Source organism: Homalodisca vitripennis, chromosome 5 (genome assembly GCF_021130785.1).
Source record: "Homalodisca vitripennis isolate AUS2020 chromosome 5, UT_GWSS_2.1, whole genome shotgun sequence".
NCBI lineage: Eukaryota > Metazoa > Arthropoda > Insecta > Hemiptera > Cicadellidae > Homalodisca > Homalodisca vitripennis.
This window is the reverse complement of record NC_060211.1, coordinates 61,852,547-61,872,112: the sequence shown is the minus strand read 5'-3', so window position 1 is coordinate 61,872,112 and position 19,566 is coordinate 61,852,547. Positions and strand designations below refer to the sequence as shown.

At 35.8% G+C, this 19,566-nt stretch overlaps 1 protein-coding gene across 10 annotated transcripts in view; it reads left to right on the top strand.

Moving 5' to 3' along the window:
* LOC124362289 (liprin-beta-1-like) overlaps positions 1-19,566 on the top strand; it is a 168,207-nt gene that overhangs the window by 88,411 nt on the left and 60,230 nt on the right. For 2 of the 10 annotated variants that reach the window (XM_046816658.1, XM_046816652.1), the window contains exons 1-2: positions 7,586-7,706; positions 18,804-19,184. The exons of 3 other annotated variants lie outside the window; for them this stretch is intronic. In XM_046816658.1, the coding sequence (XP_046672614.1) occupies positions 18,974-19,184 (211 nt within the window). In that variant the 5' untranslated portion in view covers positions 7,586-7,706; positions 18,804-18,973. Of the gene's footprint in view, positions 1-7,572; positions 7,745-18,803; positions 19,185-19,566 lie in introns of those variants that run through there. 5 more of the 10 variants (XM_046816655.1, XM_046816657.1, XM_046816654.1 and 2 more) reach the window with 5 other exon arrangements.

Below are 19,566 nucleotides of genomic sequence, written 5' to 3'. Positions count from 1 at the left end.
TTGAGGCTCGTCATATAGTGAAGTCATAAATTTTCTTGTTAATTAAAATTTGGTTCTTTACTTTTTGAACTAGTACTATAATCTCCCATTAAACTATACAGTCAATATTTTGGCTTACGTCCTGATAATTGTCACAGTTTGAAAATAAATTTATGTACACTACATTTGCAATAAGCGTTATTTATGCTGTGAATGTTGAGTTTAGCTCCAGTTCACTTTCCCCTTAGTGCAGCATCTGAAATCTGACGCTGCCACAGACTTGATTCCTTGAATCTGAAGTCTGGAGTCATGTTCATCCGAAAGTCGGCGACGAAGAATTTAAAATGAACTCTTTACATTGTTTGGACATCAGAGACATCTGACTTTTGATCTAAGTTGAGATAGCGCGGGTTCAAGTGCTTTCTGTGATCGTAGCATTTTTTTATCAGTACCATCGACCTTTTACTGTACCGACTTTACACCTCATTCGATTTGATAAGATTCTAGCATGGGGTTGTGGTCCATGAGGACCGAAAGATACAAAGAATTGAGCACTTCTTCAAATGCTTATACAGAATGCATGGCTTGCATGGCTGATCAAGTACTCCGACAAAATAGTACCAGTCTGAACGCAGTCATTACATCAAGTATTGGGAGAGTAGCATGTAGGAAGACAGCAGTTCAGTTACTGCAGTCTGAGTTTACTCCTTAATACTTGAACCAAATAGTTGCAATCACAGGTCCACAGAAAGTACCAGGGAAGCAGGGTATAGGAAGTAAACAGCTGTTAAGTTGGTGTAGTATAAGTTTACAATCCAGCGCCCGAGCTGAGTTAATGCTCGTAGCAATAACGTTGGATTGTTTACTACACGTGCGACAAAGTGGATCTGTTAGTTATTTCTAGCGAGAAGAGATTGGATTTGAAACATTACTGTTCAGAGTGATAGAGCTTTTACAGTTGTATTTTGTTAGTCAACGTTTTACACAATGAAATGTGTAATATGTTTTACGAAATATTATTAAAGGTCCACACCTCTTTTATGTGTAGAATAAGTGTACAGTACAGAATTTTATATTTCGTGTTATTCAGGAGAACTAATGTACTTAACTACAAGCTCGAAAGACTGAGTTATTGTCTATTTGACGGTGACCCTCAATCTTCACATTAGCTGCTGAAATCCGTAAGTAAAAGATTTTCTAATTCCAATATTGAGAGAGAATGGAAAAAGTGACATCTATCCTGCCTGATAATTCCGTTGTCACAATTTGGTCAAATCTCAACAAGCGGTAGATCAATTGCAGAACTACGCTAGAAATAGTTTATATGTCGCAGTGTGCAATTTCTCCTGATATTATTTTCAAACTAATTACTAATTTCATAATATAGTACTTCTTGTTAACAATCCATTTTCTCATAAAACTCCTGTACTTCCAATTGCATTTTTCATCAACTAAATTGATTTCCTTTGTAGAAAGAGCCAAACGCAATATCACTCAGACCACTCAAAAGTTTCCCAACAGATCTAATCTCAGAGAGTATCAGCCGTTGAGCTCTGGAGACATTGTTATCACCTACAAAACCCTATACCCATGGATGGGGCTGGAAATAGTTTTAGAAGTAGACTTAATGTTGAATGTGGAGACATATAAGCCCCGCCTTTGTAGATAGAGCCAAACGCAATATCACTCAGACGACTCAAAACTTTCCCAACAGATCTAATCTCAGAGAGTATCAGCCGTTGAGCTCTGAGAGACATTGTTATCACTTACAAAACCCTATACCCAAGGATGGGGCTGGAGAAAGTTTTAGAAGTAGACTTAATGTTGAATGTGGAGACATATAAGTCCCGCCTTTGTAGATAGAACCAAACGCAATATCACTCAGACGACTCAAAACTTTCCCAACAGATCTAATCTCAGAGAGTATCAGCCGTTGAGCTCTGAGAGACATTGTTATCACTTACAAAACCCTATATCCAAGAATGGGGCTGGAGAAAGTTTTAGAAGTAGACTTAATGTTGAATGTGGAGACATATAAGTCCCGCCTTTGTAGATAGAACCAAACGCAATATCACTCAGACGACTCAAAACTTTCCCAACAGATCTAATCTCAGAGAGTATCAGCCGTTGAGCTCTGAGAGACATTGTTATCACTTACAAAACGTTATACCCAAGAATGGGGCTGGAGAAAGTTTTAGAAGTAGACTTAATGTTGAATGTGGAGACATATAAGTCCCGCCTTTGTAGATAGAGCCAAACGCAATATCACTCAGACGACTCAAAACTTTCCCAACAGATCTTATCTCAGAGAGTATCAGCCGTTGAGCTCTGAGAGACATTGTTATCACTTACAAAACGTTATATCTAAGAATGGGGCTGGAGAAAGTTTTAGAAGTAGACTTAATGTTGAATGTGGAGACATATAAGTCCCGCCTTTGTAGATAGAGCCAAACGCAATATCACTCAGACGACTCAAAACTTTCCCAACAGATCTAATCTCAGAGAGTATCAGCCGTTGAGCTCTGAGAGACATTGTTATCACTTACAAAACCCTATATCCAAGGATGGGGCTGGAGAAAGTTTTAGAAGTAAGCTTAATGTTGAATGTGGAGACATATAAGCCCCGTCCTTTGTAGATAGAACCAAACGCAATATCACTCAGACGACTCAAAACTTTCCCAACAGATCTAATTTCAGAGAGTATCAGCCATTGAGCTCTGAGAGACAATGTCGTCACTCGTAAAGCTATTAACAAATTTTATTGATTTGATACTTATTATGAATTAAAATTTGCTTGGCTTTAGCAATATTTTACTTTCTGTTACTTAAAATAAATGTTTTTTTTAATTACCATTATTGTTGTATCAGTATGCAGAAACAGGCAAGTAAGAGATACATTTCACTGCTTTCATGGTCGTTATGTTCCGATTCCATAACGCCTGATATTTTGTGACTACCAAGGAAGGTTTGAACACATCGGATGTGGTTATAGGGAGTAAGATTTAATTAATCATCCTCGATTTTAATACAGTTCTATTATGTGTATCCTGAAATTCGAAGACTCATTAAACTCGGCAACTCCTATAAGGACATTATTGTCATACAAATGATGCTGTGAAATCAGTTACAATCGTTGGGAGAAATTGTAATATTTGAACATCTTTCTCAATTTTTAAACTGACAGTGTTATGCATTATGCTTTATAAAAATTTTTGATTGCACAAGGATGTTCTGCTGACCGCGCCGCGTTGACAGTTGCTGAGAGCAAGTAGTAGTTCTGTGCCTCAGAGTTCCAGTATAGTGGAAGAGCCTGCAATTACGTGTGGTATATTTGGACACCACGTTGTTTAGGTAGGTGTCGGCTGCTCGCGCGGTTCTGCGTAAACATACGAGTACAACCACACCATTCCCCCACATCATCCTGTACAATTCTGGCTGAGATGTTGTTATAGTAAATATTTACGGGATCAAGTTGTCCAGTCCAGGCGCACCTGTCTGCCTGGGACCTGGAGATTGTGAAATCCAGTCCCAGCATGTGCTAAATATAGCCCGCCTTCAGTGCCGTTGTTTCACCATTGTAGCGCCTTAATTAGAAGCGGCTCATGCTGCCGTAGAACGCTTTCATCGTCATTGCATCGGCACTTATCTTGCATCTGCAGGCTGACACTGTATCTAGTGCTATCTAGTCCGGCTACTGTTGAGTCAGGACGTGGGAGACTTCAAGCTATGAAATCAGTGTCATATTAAATATGAGTCAACATTCCTTGTTTCTGCAGTTTTAATAAAAGCTTTTGTAATACCCACGATAGTATAGTCACAGTAAGGTAACAAACAGATCAAGATGAGTTTATTACAATTTGAAAATATATCACAATATGTCTTAGTGGTCAAAATATGGATTGCATATGTAATGTATGCTGTATAATTCTGCAAAGAAGAGAAGGTTATTGGCTCCTCAAAATATTTTCGTAAATTATATCAAACACAATCTTTCAGTCCAGTATCAACTCTAGAATGTTCTAAGTAGTTCTTCATTTGGATCCGGGATAATTTATTGGGACAGAGATATATAACTTTTTATCTAACAAACAAAATTTTTCAAAACGTGTTGATATTTAATACCACAAGTGAATTACAACACATTTTCTAATATTAATTTTATTTTTGCGACGCCTTTCAGAATCTAGGATTCCATCGTCAGGCTTCTACAAACATATAAATATTTACATTTTTCCAAACAATAAGTACAAAAATAACATATGGTAAAGGATTCGGGAAATGGTTAGCTAGTTTAAAATATTTTAATCTAATTTTGCCTTATGATCCTTATGAATGTAATGTACATTCTTATGAATTGTGATATGAGTATAGTTGAATTTCAATAGGCCCGTCTTCATTATTAATGTATTTCTTGATATTTGTTTATGCAAAATGTTTCCTAAGCATTTAAGCGTTTTGTGTTTGTAACTTCTTTTAATAACGGTGTTACTGATGTTTTGTTTCACTGAACAATGGTAAATGTCCGGAAAAATCCTGTTTCATTCACAATCCTTCCATCATTGTCAAAAATAAATTTTAAACAAAGAATTCTTTTAATAATCTTACATTTTTATTAGAGATGATGTGTTCTTATTCAATAAAGTGTTTCGCTTTAGCAGATTTTTCAGTCCTTCTATATTTTATGTGTGAAAAGATTTCTTTAAAGCGTGTCTTGATGTCCCTTTTTTCACAGTCTTTGAATTTTATTTAATAAATTCCTGATTTGTTTTCGAATGACAACTCTAACACTGTGAGTTCTTTGATATTTCCTAACATTTGTGATAATTGTGGATTGTTAATCTTTTATAAATTTACAGAAATAAATAATTGATGAATATTCGATGTTGATAACTATGTTTATGAATCAGAATACTTTCCAGTTTAAAGAATTCTACTACACTCAAAAAGATGGTACAGCAATGGGAAACCCTCTTACATGTTTCATTGTTAACTACTGCTAAAACTAAAATGAAATATTTCCCAAGAAAGTGGATATGATACGTTGATAATGTATTTTCAATATTTAATAAAAATGAAAACCTACAAGACTTTATCTCGATCTTAAATGTATTTTACCCTACCATTAAATTTTCATACGAACTTGAACAAAACAATAGTATACCATTTTTATTTTTAATTCGTAAAAAAATTAATATGTAATTATAGTCAAATATATTACTGTATATTGCCTAACCATTTTTTCAAGTCCTTTACCATGTGTTATTTTTGTACTTATTATTTAGAAAAAATATTAATTAAAAGTCTACTAGGGTGGAAAACTTTCTATTCCTCCAGTTTAATTAACTTTTGGTTTAATTGATTACGGTGCTATAGCTGAGTTTGCTTTGTCCGATCAATACAATATTTATTTACTAGGCTTGAAATGCTACAGTTTTAATCAAAAAGCGTCTATTTCTCGCACTTTAGTCTAATTCCGTTATAAAGAATGGAATGAAAATCTCTAATTTCTGTTGTGCTTTACTCTTCAATAGACCATAATTGGTGCTTAATCTCTTCACTGTACGTTAAATGGTTTTCGAGATAGTGTGTGGACAAACCTACGCAGGCATACACACAAATACATGAAATTTTAAAACTGTACCGATTTACTAATAATATTTATGATTATTTTAATTCATCAAAAAGAAATATACAGTACACCTACTTTACAGACCACCCGACTCGTTGTCTTTGACTGTACCCTCGGTATTCGTTCTTCGGAGATATGACTATATTATGTAAACCGGAAAGAATACAATGTAATGTTCTTGCTTTCCAACATTTTTTGCTATATCATTCTATTTCCTTAGTTTAGGCTAGGAATAATATCAAATTTTATATACCCAAATCGTACCGTAACCCATCAGTGAAAAAGAACGGGCTCTCCCCTCGACGATTTTTGTGCCACATAAAATTGCTTCTAGTGTCTGGTGTACTGCTTTGTGATTCCATTTGCTATGGTCACGGGCTCACTGCGATCGCTTGTTTCCTGAAATTGTAGTCACGGAGCAAATGGTTCGTTGAATAAACATAGTGCCTGGTCCCACTGTTTTTTGTTCCTTCAGCTATTCAGCTACCTTCAACTAGTCCGACTGTGAAGTTGTAAACCAATACAACTGTAGATATCTAACTTGTACAATTACAAGGAGCGTTTATCTGAAACGACAATGAGGACTCAACTTCAAATGATTGGTCACACACATAGCTTCCATCTCTGCACTTCTCTCTCTATAAACCTATTTCACGGTAATCACGGATAGGCGAATTCCTATTTTTACAACAGCTGAGATATTTTTGTCATATAAACTTTGTCATGATGTCGTTTCTAATCCTGGTTGTACTTCTTCTTCGATATTATGCCATAATTTATTGGATTAGCGAGCGAAGTAAACAACCATACTGCCTCCTAGCAGTATATGACAGACATATATAGTTGACTTATGCGTTCGTTACAAGAGCTTAAACTTCGGCCGATCTAACTTCAGCTGTGGGTATCGTTGGCTAGAAGATATAATATTATGTCGCAAACACAGTGAGGTGTCCATGATTTAACTAAAGGGAAGAGTCGGCCACCGAAGTGTAAAACAGTTTTTAGAGATGAAATAATATCTCTAAGGCGTCTGTGCAATGTTGACATCTCCTGAGGTCAAGTTAATACTGTACCATTATGGTATTGCAATTTGATGTATTTGGCGAGAGAAAGTACCTGGACTGACTGTGCCAATCCTAGAGGTTAAGAAAACTATCACCTGCCAAATGACTGTCATAGTCTGCTATTAAAATATTCTAGCCAATATAGCAATTATAATATAATATTCTGTTTCGTTTTTTTGCAATATTTCATATATTTATTCTTTTATTTCAAAGTGGTAGTACATAACATTAATAGATTAAACATTTTTATACCAATTTTAAGAAATCTTCATCATTTAATTCATAAATACACAAAATATTGTCCAAATAACCTAGATATTATGTTATGGACGGGAAATCGGAGGGAATAATACCTTGCTTAGTTCTTTAATTTTAAAATGGGTTTTTAATATTGGTCCAAGGCTTGGACTTATGTGAGCTATATGTTTATTGTTCTAAGTGTACATTTGTTGTACTGTATGTTGCTTGAAAGAAAGTATTTTTAAATTCAATTCGATTAGTATTAACTTTACGACTACCCAAATTACCCCCTGAGTAAGATTTTGGCAGAAGTGATTCTAGCGATGGTCGCTCTTTTCCTTAAATACTCATCGCTCTATCAAAACATTTTATACGTTTAAAATCAAAATCTTCTGTTCTATATTCTGGAATTAGTAGTCTTAAGAATTGGCGTTTTGAGCTAAGATCATGAAGTTAATACATTTTAACACGATACCATTAAAAGTTAATAATAACAATTAGAACTATGCTGGTTTCTTATTTTCCCCTAGAATAGTGTGTAAAACGTTCTTCAGTAGAAAGGGACAATCACCCCTTCAGCTGTTTCTTGCAAAACGAGGTACCGTCCAACCCGCGAGACGTCTGTAAAGCGCTAGCGGAGGGGAGCCGCTAATTTTAACCGGCAGCCGTGCGTAGCCTGCAGTCGCGACTCGCCTAATGCGCTATCTACTCTCACTCTGTGCGACTTTGCTCTTCTGCTTCTTATACATGTTCTTTTGTGGATTGTTGCTTTACGCCGCTCGTTTAAACAGCCCGTAACTATGTTATGATCAGTGGTTTGTGTTAGTGTGATGTGAGTGCAGTTTAATCGCCATTTGTGCATGTTTTGCTTTAACTAGTCACTTTTTTCTCTTATTTTAGAAACAAGAATTTATGCTATTTAGCCTACTATACAGTTGTGTGGTTTTAAAGCATTTGAACGATCGTGAGTATTGTACCTTAACAATAGTTTTAAATCGTAAACCATATACTCCTTAATTTTTAAATTAAATGTTTTAGTATATTCCTCAAAGTGCACGTTGTATAGTTTTTCGTACGGTAATGGGTTTATTATAAAAGTAAGTTTTTTGTTGATAATGAACATTGGAAAAACTGAAATGCGGTCGATGAGTATAATAAATTACACGTGAAACATCTGGTAAAACTCTACGATTAAATAAATTAGCAAGTTGGTTTTACGTTAACTACGGTTCATTGTCCAAAAAATCAAGATGGCCTTGAATACAGCTTGTTCTTTACCATTTTATCACTCGACCTGTTAAATTTAAAGTTTAAAAGGATATGTTTTTATGTTAAACCACAATTAAAAATTACAAACTTGTTATTAAATACTTGGAATTCAAGAATGTCCTTGTGTAAGATAGAAGCCGGCATGCTAACAACGTCGCAGTTAAATTAGTGTTCAAGGAACAAGGCGCGGTTATGATAGAGCGACAGTGTTTATGTGGAGTGTGATACCGACTGCCGTCAATGCCGCATGTATCAGTGTGTCGGGAGTACCGACCTATTCCGCTCTTGAGGTGGGGTTCAAAAAAGTAAGCTATAATGTTGTTGCAATTTGTTTTGCAATACATAGGCATGTATGACTGATTGTAAGAACAGCCTTTTTGCCGCCACTCCCTGTTTGCCGTTAGTTGTTTCATAGTTTATGTAACGGCCTCATTATATAGTCGCCATATCTAATAATATTTTATTGTACCCCTCCATTGGTATTATAATATTATTAATATCACAAAATTATTTTCCCAATAATGTTGATATGCTGACCATAGATTACAATAAGACCAAATAGATGGGCTATGCCTACCTTGCAACATTGGGGCAGGTGAAGCCAGGTCCGCCATGTTGTCGTGGGATAGAAACTCAAAACTACGCTCCGATTAGTGTAAAAAATTCAGTTCTCCCGTTTCAATCAACTCGTGATCTACCCTACTTAGAATAAAGAAAATACTTTGAAACTCTGTATGAGTGAAGTCAATAAGCTATGGATGCCTGTGGTATCATTCAAATGTTCAAAAAACTTAGTTTTGCAATTTAAATAATTAAATAAAGTTGAGAATTATGTTTACATTTTAAAACTTGACATAAAAAAGTTAGTCGCCTGCTACTTTTGCCGTTTTTTTTGGTCAGGCAACTTTAAAAACGGTGGAAAATGTTGTTGAATAGTTGAAGTTTTCAGAACATATTTTCTTTTTTAATTAGCTCTTATGGTTTGGCCGGAAAGTTATTGTTTGTGAGACGTTAGTTTACGAGTGTCGCGACCGCTTGGAGCTCAACGCTCCGTGCGGTCCGTGCTGGGCCATCTGTTTCCTCGTATCGTACATTATAGCATATTATAAAAAGTGAGTAGAACACGCTTTATTTGTACTTGTTTACAGTAATTATTTCAAATAAAATCACATAAGTTATGTAATTAAGGAAGGAATTCAATCTGAGTCAATACTCTAAACAAGTATAACCAAGAGTTTATTTGCTATTTATTTTTTGCATATATACTATAATATGAGCAAAGTTTGTATATGCGGGTAAATTATTAGATGAGTGAAACATGACTTTAAACCTTATAATCCTTCAGCTCAAAATATCCCAAAATACAATATCTTAAGTTTATGTTTACATATTGTAAAAAAGTGTATAAAGGTTTAATAAAATATTTTGTTAAGTCTGTAAACATTTATTATACAATTAGTAAGGCAATAAGTAAGATTTATAGATTAATTATAATAAAGTATGAAAAATTACTTAAATGTACAATAAAATATAGTTTCAACTTTACAACTCAGTTAATTAATTGTAACTAATCTGTAATACACAGTTGAGAAGAGGAGGAAGTTTTAAGTCATATATTATAAATGTTAGTTTATTGACCTTCGTTTATTGACGCTTTATCAAACAGTCCGAATTCTGAGAAATTGATCCTAAAGAAGGAACAATCTTCTGGTTGAAAGTTTAATTTTTCCTTTTTTTGAAGCATCCAAAAGCAACACATGACATAGGCATTGTGTGTTTGTGAAGACAACATCATCCACAACATAAACAAGTTAAACAAGAGTAAACAACAAGATGTTTAGCAACACGCCGGAACCACACGCGTCAGTAAGCAGAGTGTATAGCAGGTCACTACAGTAAGCTCGACCATGGCGAAGTGAAGAGCGGGGGTGCAAGGCGACGCTCCTCAGTAGGGTGACTCACGCCCGCGCCGCCATATTGTTGAGTATTAGCCGCTCCGCTGTGGCTTCACCTGCGAGCACCCGATGTCCTATCTATTGGTCTTATTGTAATCTATGATGCTGACTAACTTGAATAATTACAGTTATAATCAGTATTCAATTCATGTTTGTATGGTAAATAATCATTAAGGTACAAGAACGAATTAATTGGACCCGTAATAACTAACTGTCTGCCAATGTTATTGTTTAAACTTTATTCTGTTTGACAGGTCTAAATTACGTAAAAATTCAAAAATTCTCTGTTAAAAATGTTCGGCACATAACAATGAATAAATTACAATTTTTCAAGAAAAATGTGCACTGTCTTTTACTATGTTACCATTTGCGTTGGTTTGTCTGGAGAAAAAATCGGAAATTGGAGTAGTGCCAGAGAATTGGAACAATGCCAGGGTGTTGGAATAATGCCAAGATATTGCCCGAGCACTGTACATTCCGTGTTCGAACTTCGCTTTAGCCAACCCTTTGGATTTTTCGTTTTCCGCACAAACCCACTTGAACGCCCGGACCATTGATATTAAAATTCAACACTGTGGTTTGTTGGTGAGGGGTATGAGGATGTTTTTCGTCACGTCATAAAGCTGTTGTGTTTTGGAAGATTTCTCTTTAACCTTAATTATTTAAAAAAAAAATTGAATAGCCCACTGTTTAGTGTCACACCCTGGTTACTGTGAAACAGAATATTCATATCACTAAGACGTCTCTTTAAATACGTAAAATGTAGTTTCAACATTTCTTTTTAATGGTACCCAATTATATTAAAACCGTACGAAATATAACACTTCTTCCAGCAAATTATGTTCATCCGTGATCGGTAACCCAAAGCTTATAAATTAAGACTTTTCTCTCGTTCAGTTCTAAATCATTGTGTAAAATATTTGATTTGTAAAATGTCTTCCAATTATACGTTTGCGTGTATAAAATAACAGTAGCTTGGTGAGTCGCCGGCTTATTCACACCAATTAACTGAGACAAAAGTGTTTTTCCGACAAAAAATAAATAATTTTGTCAGTTAGAATATAGAATCTTTTATAGTTTCATCAAATCAATTCAATTTCAGTCACCTGAACTTTATTATCTTAAGTAATTATAGTCATATCTATTATAAAATACTACAATAGAACGAGTTAAAGATTAAAATTTGAAATTTTTCCTGAAATTATACATTATTGCTGTATTTGTTTTGAAAGTTTAATTGTATTGTAATGAATGATTTTGTTTATCATGATAAGTAAAGTTTCCAGTGTTAATTTCCACAATAATTTCAATTTAGTTTCTGTCTGTGATATACGAGTAATATTATGCAAGTGTAAATTCGTTTATATAAACTTAAATGAAGGTTTGAAGTAAAAAAGCACACAATATTCAACATTTATTTTTAGAAAGCGCGCCAGATATATAATAGTATAATATTATTTCCAATTTATGTTTTTGCCAAATTATGTGCCAAATTTTTTTATGAAATCGCAAGCAAAGAAATTAATTTATAAACAACGAAATTTATCTTTGTTTCGTCAGTTAATTCTCCGAAACAGATTAGACATTCCGTATGATTCACTTTCAAATAACCATTACCCAATTTCAGATTTGTTTAATTCTTTTACAACACACACACCTGGGTACTTAATTATTTATTATCCCCGTACTTTCATAAAGCACACTCATAACAATGTAATTAATTTAATCACTTTTGATGCTCTAGGGGAAGCAGCTCTACCGTAGTAAGAACAGTACTGTACATTACTCGAAATGGTTATATTCAAATTCAGATGTTTTAAATGTATAACTTTTATACTACTTTATGAAACCGAGAGACAAATGTCTCCGAATGTGTGAAAACAGTTGTGAGGCAGTTAACTGAAGGGCCCTGTATTCTGGTCTGTGACCGACCGGTTGCATTCGCCACCCACATTCGCTGGCCCGGCGACAGATTTGACCTATGTGGCCTTTACATATGGCGGAAATGTCGGTCTGCCTCTCTTGTCTGGCTGGAATGAACATCTGTCTCCTGTCCCGGTCCATCTGGCTCTTGTTTCTGTACCTGTCTGTCCTTACAGAAACCAAGGTCTAAAGCGTCACAAAATATAAGAAATATGTTTAACTTTTCTATAAATGTATTTAAAAAAAAGGTATTTTGGAGTTTATTTCCAGAAGAATAGTTAGTCTATTTCCAAATTTTCGTAGCTGATTATTGACGATATTGGTTGCAAAATAAGTAAGTTAAGTAAGAGGTTGTAATAGAGCTAAACTACACAACGATGCTTTATCTTTGAGTTTAGATGTGACATTTGCAAATATATTTTTATCTACATTGTCTGCAGAATTCAATATTAAGAGTGGCTCACAAAAGTTTGACTGTCCAATCTTTCTGGACAAATCAGCTTACCCATATCAGCGTAATAACGCCAGTACAAAAGCCAATCAGGCCATGTCTAGAGGTACTCGTTCTTTTAGTGACTGACCGATTCTTCATTTCTGTTGTAATGTTCTCTATCGATATGTAAGTGACTAACATACGAGATTTATCTGACCTCAATCGTACTAATACAGTTAGAGTTAGATTAATATGTACGATTGTGTAATTAAATATTAATAATCAAGGGGATTAATCAGGTTTCGTAAAGTTATACTCTATTAATTATGAAGAGCCAGTCCCCAGCTAGCTTTTGAGATATGTTTAAGATAGGAAATGGAACTAGGAGAATTCGTATGTGTCAATGGGATCTTATGACATACTCTAACGTTTTAATGGCTGCCAAACAATATGGTGCCCCCAACTCGAAATCTCCCTTTGTGTTAAATTACTGGAAAGGGAACAAAACTCCCGACAATTTAAAAACTAACCTGATCTCTTAATTTATATCCAGTGCCTAGATAATCTAGGTAAAATTGTCAACCTTTGCTCTTCATAATTCATCTCGATAAACCTCATCTCTCCTTATAACACCCTCCTCGCTGCCCCATTCACATAGTGTACTACATTATCCAAGTCGTGCTAGTAACGCTCGATATGCAATGAATGGTACGCCAGTAACTCTCGGTGCCGCTCTGTATCACGCATAGACTTCTCTATGTATATCTACAGTATATACAAGGTATGTTATCTGAAGTCCATCTGTCCAATCACTGTAATTCTAACCGAATATTTATGTGGTGTTATGAATCAATGATTGCTTGTTATATATATACAGCTGTTGGTAATAAATAAATATAATGTGCAGGTACAAAAACAAAACTGTTCGTTGGTGTAGGCTGCTAGTAACGAGTTTAGCTACTAAAACCGACTAGGCAATGATTGTTCTGGCTCCCCTTGTTTCCTTTAACCAATTTTAACCATCCATATTTTAAATCAAACAGTAGTTTCGAAGGAAAAATTTTATCGAAATCATGTTTTATTACAAAATTCTACTTTTAAAGAGATACGGCTACGAAAACTTGTTCAAACATCTGTACGAATTTGTTTATATGAATAACAGTTTTATTTAAACAATACAATGCCCTGAATGTACTTAAATTATTAGCGTTTTTCATTCCACTACACATCAGCTTTTTGTTTTGTTGTTGAACAGTGGCGCGCTCTTCTACTGATATCTCTACCGTAATAAGTGTACAAGCGTACCGCCAGGAGCGCGTTGTTGCGGCAGATTACCTTAATACCTTGTGATGTACGTGAAGCGATGCACGAATGTGTGTATATGGCAATTTTATAAATTTTACTATTTATTTTAATGTGCATTGCAGTGATATAACATGTTGTTACAAACTTTATCAAAATTATTAACAACTGTGATTAAACTGATTAAATCATTGCCCCCAGAATTACGTTCTCTTGGCTAGTGAAAAATACAGCCCTGAATGTGGGATGCAAAATAGATTTCTGCGTGCTTAAACAAGCAAGTGGGGACACTCCATCACGAAAGAAAAATACGCTTCCCTGACGCTGTACTTTAGCTGCCTGCCTCTCAGGACCGTATCAAGAGGGTGCGTACCAGTACTGCTAATGCTCTGTACTGTAATGTTTTGCGGTCAAGATGAATGCTAATACACCGTCAGCGCTCGGAATAGAAGAGTGCTTGTGTGAGTGGGATTCTCACTTTCCATTAATTCATTGCCCTCCACTAACCCGAAGCGTAGAGCCAAGCACATTGAGCACAATGGTACTTTAGTGTACTTTAGCTGCCTGCCTCTCAGGACCGTATCAAGAGGGTGCGTACCAGTACCATGCTCTGTACTGTAATGTTTTGCGGTCAAGATGAATGCTAATACACCGTCAGCGCTCGGAATAGAAGAGTGCTTGTGTGAGTGGGATTCTCACTTTCCATCAATTCATTGCCCTCCACTAACCCGAAGCGTAGGGCCAAGCACATCGAGCACAATGGTACTTTAGTGTACTTTAGCTGCCTGCCTCTCAGGACCGTATCAAGAGGGTGCGTACCAGTACCATGCTCTGTACTGTAATGTTTTGCGGTCAAGATGAATGCTAATGCACCGTCAGCGCTCGGAATAGAAGAGTGCTTGTGTGAGTGGGATTCTCACTTTCCATTAATTCATTGCCCTCCACTAACCCGAAGCGTAGAGCCAAGCACATCGAGCACAATGGTACTTTAGTGTACTTTAGCTGCCTGCCTCTCAGGACCGTATCAAGAGGGTGCGTACTGTAATGTTTCATCGGACCTCATTACATTTGTTGGTTCCATCATCTTCTCTATATAAACATGAATCTAGTGCTGTCAAGTCACGTATGTATGTATGACGTATGTCAGTCCAATGTACTTTTGACAGTAGAAGAGCACCGAAGCCATATTCCCAGTTTTATTTGTTGGTTCCTAAAAATTTTACTTTACGTTATTTTAACCGGCTGCCAGAATCAGATTCGTTTTATGTTTAGCCGTTGGCTCTGCCTTAACGTGTAAATGCAATAATTTAACTGAGGACCTTAGAGTTTTGATTGTCGTCCATGGAAACACACGAAGACAGATAGAAGAAAACTAAGCGTTTAAGGCATAGTGTTTATGTTTTTACCATAGAAACATTGTTTTAAAATGCATATGAGAAATACTTCGTAAAATGTACATTTATCAAAGTTATTTTTCACGTTGTATCAATGTAATTTTATAAAATAACATTGTATTAGTCTGTAAATAAAATAATTTTTACTTTTCACCGTATTCTTAAAAATAAAATAAGATAATTGGTGATAAATACACCGTTATAGTGAAAACGAGAAAAAAAACAAATTGGTTATAAATATGTAACTATTTTTCATGATGAATTTCCTTTCAAGATGTTTTTTTACATTTTCACTTTTTAAATTGTGATAAAATAAATTTTTTAGTATCCAAATTATGCGATATTCTTTCTTTTTCAAATGTAATAAGAGAAAAAAGATTAAAGTTACGTAAAACTGAGTTTTTGAGTATTAAAGATCGCCATAGTACAGACATACGAGTAAAGATCGCAATCCTGTATACCTCAGATTATGTACTTTTCCTCTGACCCAGTTTTTATATCTTGACAGATGATGCGGGGGAGATGTGCTTTAACACTCCACGTGAAGAATGATGCAGCATTTCGTAAAACAATTGCAATACTGTGCCAAGCCTCGTTTTGTCATAATGCCGTTTATCTTGTGGTAGCAAGTGTCTTTTTGGTTTAATAGTAACGGTAACCTTTTAAAATAGTGTTATTCTATTTTGAAAATATACATACACTCCCATTTTCCCTTTATTAGACAGTTCTCTCCCATTCTTTTTCTACTTTTAGTAATTACAAATACTGATTCCAGTACTGTATAGTTTGAAAACAATGTCCATATTTTTTCTAAATGGTATCTATTCCCCCAATAGTGTTCTTTACAGCTAGGGTCATACCCAGGAATTCATGTCGGAGGTTGGCGATAATTTCAGGAGCTAAGAGTATGTCTACTATTATTAAACAAAGGGAAATGTTGATGAAAATTCTGTATCTGTTACATTTATTTTTAGAATTTTGAATGTCTTGTATTTGAACAAAAGGTTTTTTTATTCATAAATTAAACAGGATTTTGACGGCAGAGGAGAGATATAATCCACCCAATCCCGCTATAGATCCTCTATAGAAATTCACAAATAAGGCTGCGTATAAATAATCAAAATTCTCCCTAGCCTCTTCTATTGCCTTTCTAATTTAAACTACGTAGATATTATAATGAAATATTAACAATCTCTGACTGTACTTGTTATATTTTGAGGTTATTATATTAATATTAATGTACTATAAATTTGAAGATAATTAATTCATTGTAAAAGTATTCTAAAACCTACTCCTTATATGGTAATCCAATATTTTTTCGACAATGTGGCGCTTAATAGAGCAAAACAGCTTTAGTCAGTTAGTCGTACATAATGAACATACAGTACTTGAAGGTGTAATAGACAGTGAACAGAGTAGGCCGACTGTGTCTGTGTGAGAAAGGAAAGTGTGGGGAACGGCAGGGAGGAGTATTGTGGTGGAGCGGTAATGACCGAGAGTGTCTGGGATGGGAAATGATCCGGGCACCTTCTCTTTCCCTCCCTCTCCCACGCGTTCAGTACACACGTACAAGCGCGTGTGGAAGTGGAATGGACTTGCGGTCGTGTGAGAGCGAGAGATTGATGAGTGTCGCAGGAGAAACGACAGATTGACCCCGAAATAAGTCAATTCCACCCAGTACCGGGCCACGAGAAACCGAGTAATTGTACAGTGCACCCTGAAGAAGTACTGTATCATATTATTGTCTGAGCATACTAAAGATTGGTTTTAAGATTTATTTGATTGGGCTAACATACGTCTTTCATTGTTAGGGGCCATATGCATTGTGGTCAAGCAATTCCAGTTAACACCACACTAATAGATTTCTTGTTTTCTTTCTAGATTATCCCCAGTTATCTCCTAGTGAAATACCAAACCACAATGTATTGCAGGCTATTTCACTTTTGCAATAGGAATTAAGCTCCTAGGGGTGAAGCGAGTCTAAATTTAATTAAAGAATTTATGTTCTTGGATCGAATTGTGTCTGGTTCGTGTACCTAGCACGAGAGGAGCGCGCCGGGGTGTCACCCGGTCGCTATCTCACGGCTTATTGTGCACTAATGACTGCTCGTTATCGCGACCACAGTATGGCTACCTGGGAAATTAGAGAAAATATGTAAATGCTCCTTTCACCCGGCTTCGTTACGCACTTTAGTTGGTGTTGTTCTCTGATTGTGCGCGTTTTCGTGTCGTGTGTCGCGATCTCCCTTCGAAGCGCGCATCATATTTGTTCAGGGTTTTATTATCCCAGTGAGAGTATTAGAGTTTTGTATCGGCAAGTTTTATATTTTTTATTAGCCTAATTGTTATTTAGGAGTCAATTTAGGAGAGACATTATGAACTGCAATTATTGAAACACCGTAGGCGTTTATTCTGTGCAGTTCAATTGTATTCTACCAATTTAATTATGATATTATGAATAAATTTCGAAGATGAGGCCATAATTTGGAAATAGTTTTATAGAAACTAATTAAATTTCAGGAACACGTTTAATCAACTTAAGCTCTATTGTATCAATGTTCAGTAATTTCGGGCTTTTAGTGGATCAAAATGACATTATAACTTTGATATTATATGCTGGAATCAGCCATCAGGTAGTGTAGGAAAGTTTCTATGTGCCTAACTTTCCTTTAACCTTCTGACTGTAGGTGAACTGTGCCGCAGCTACAGAGTATGAAGTTAGCAGTAATAGAGTAAAATACACTCTATATAGGGAGAAAGAGTTTTCATGCTCATGTTGCAAAGAATGAGCCTACAGTATTATTGGCGTACAAACAGCTGCACGTTCATGCTTTGATTAATAAAATATGACAGCTTAATTAGGTAGTTAATTTGTTTGTTGATGCTAGTGGCATGTTTTAGTGATTTTTACATTTTGCGTTATTAGATATGCATGAAAGAATGCAATTGGGCTACATGACTTTTTGTTTGTTGTGGTCGATCGATTAATTTTGTATTTTGTGCTTGTTCTAAATCCAAACTGTAATTCTTTGAGTGCTTGTCCTGGTGTGGCAGCCAGCTGATCAACACGTACACCATATTGGTCAAGCTCTCAAGCGACATTACATTTGTATCACAAGCACATTTTACATGTAATATATAAATAAATACACAGTAGTACGTTTTTATTGTGTCTCCCTAATACTAAATATGATTGTCTTATTTCAAAATATTATCGTGAAAATTCACTGTCTGAAACTACCAAAAATAAAGTTTTTAACAATAAAATTTGTTTGTTGTTGCAAAAGTAATTGAGCATTTGTGGTAATGTAAGTGATTACAAAATGATATCACTCAATAACAATTTTAAACATATTATGATGTAAAATGTAGACTTTCGGATAAATATTTTGAAGTCCAAATAACAAATTAACATTTAAAATGTTTAATTCTTTGAATACTTCCATTTCAATTTTGTAACAATGAAATTAATTAGTTGTGTCATTTATAAAATATTTATTTGTCATGCATCTCCCATTATTTTAACTTATTTTCATAATTTCCTTTATTATGGAGATCATAAACATAGTTCTTTACAAATGTAGCCTACAAACAAAATGTATCCCATTTGTTTAGGTGTAATCGGTTTTATCTAAAGTAGCGGTTCAAGTGTGTGGTTTGCAGTAACATAGATTCAGTGACATTACTCGCACAGCGGACGTAGGCAAGTGAGTTATGATCGATGTGAAGGTGGTGAGAACCTTGCCGCGAGTAAAGTGAGCCATGTGGGGACGTGACTAGGCGCGATGGTGCGCAGTGGTCCGGTGGTTGCTGCCGCAGTGGCGATGCTGGAGCAGCAGACCTCACACTCAGCAGGGGCGGCCCAGGGGCTGCGGAGGATCGGGGCCGTGTCCGTGCTGCCCCGCCGGTCCGCCTCCACCACTGACTCCGACGGGGACTCCAGCTCCGAGGACCGCCACAGGTCGGAGGAACCTCCGTCCCTGGGGAAGACTGGAGGTGAGTCAATGGCTTGTCCTTGGTATCTTACTGCTCCTAGGAGAAGGTAAAGCCCTGAGCGTTAATGTCAAACATTTATTGTGTAGGGAAAAAGTAAATTTGTACATCAAACATCAAGTTTCTAACGATTTGGACACATGAACGAACTGAACTCTCATTCAGAAATAAATTGCTACACTCAATGTGCATCGCCATTGTTAATTCAGGAGTAAGTCTTCTGATTATGCAATCTCCCAGCCATACGCCACAAAGCGTTTCAAACGAGTGTATGCGTATTTTTCATTTCATTTAGCAAACTAATTATCGATGAGATGAAATTCTGCTTGTAAATGCAAGCTTTCATTTGCTACTGTCCTGTGTCTCCCATCTCGGTAGTTCTGCT